This window comes from Sesamum indicum, linkage group LG4 (assembly GCF_000512975.1).
Source record: "Sesamum indicum cultivar Zhongzhi No. 13 linkage group LG4, S_indicum_v1.0, whole genome shotgun sequence".
NCBI classification, from domain to species: domain Eukaryota; kingdom Viridiplantae; phylum Streptophyta; class Magnoliopsida; order Lamiales; family Pedaliaceae; genus Sesamum; species Sesamum indicum.
Genome location: NC_026148.1, coordinates 8,613,305 through 8,614,060, shown reverse-complemented (window position 1 = coordinate 8,614,060; position 756 = coordinate 8,613,305). Strand labels below are relative to the sequence as shown.

The 756-nt window shown below is 50.8% G+C and overlaps 1 protein-coding gene across 1 annotated transcript in view; it reads right to left on the bottom strand.

Moving 5' to 3' along the window:
* Positions 11 to 756, bottom strand: part of LOC105160345 — a gene marked incomplete at its 3' end in the record, with an annotated part of 1,132 nt that continues 386 nt past the window's right edge. The window contains 1 exon segment of the mRNA XM_011077676.2: positions 11 to 756. This exon segment is cut by the window's right edge and continues 37 nt beyond it. Coding sequence (XP_011075978.2) covers positions 11 to 756 — 746 coding nt within the window.

Genomic DNA, 756 nt, shown 5'->3' with positions numbered 1-756 from the left:
CTTCCGATAAAATTGAATCAGAATCAACCCACTTCCAGTAATGTTTTTTACATGAAACCGCACTATCTGCGACACCCCTCTGCTCCGAAGCCCCATATTCGTTCACCTCCTCGGTGCAAAATTCGCCTTCCGGCAAACCCTCTACCTCAGCATCCACCTTATGCAAGACATAACAAGCTGGCAATCCAGGATAGGATGCCGAAGCTCTCTCCTCTACCTTTTTCACATAGGATCCCGGCAAAATTTTTACTTTGCCATTAAGTCCACCAAGACCATTGCGATTATTACCATCAACACTTTCCAAAGTCCCATTTTTTACTAAAGATCCTAATTCCTCCTTCACGGCGCGAAAAACTGCGGCCTCAACCGATTCACCAGGCTTCATTTTCTCCGATAAAGGGCGACGTCGATGCCTAACGGCGCCGTTTGACAGCTCCTGATGCGATTCTATGAGGACTCTACCATCATTTCGGATAATTCTCACAACCACGACCTCAACGGTACGGACGGGAGGCATCGAATCAGCCAAAAAGGTCTCGCCTTCCACGATTTCCAGCCATAAATTATGGACATTCTTGGTGCCCGGCTTCACGCCCCAGGAGCCGAATAAGTCCGCGGCGAGCCGCGGCTTGAGCCAATCGGACAGCGATTGCGGCGTGGCGAACGGCGGGGGGAGACGCGCAGCGTTCCTGGAATTCGAAGTGCTGGTAAAAGGAGCCGCCATTTTGGGGAATTTGCGGAGGGATAAAGGGAAAG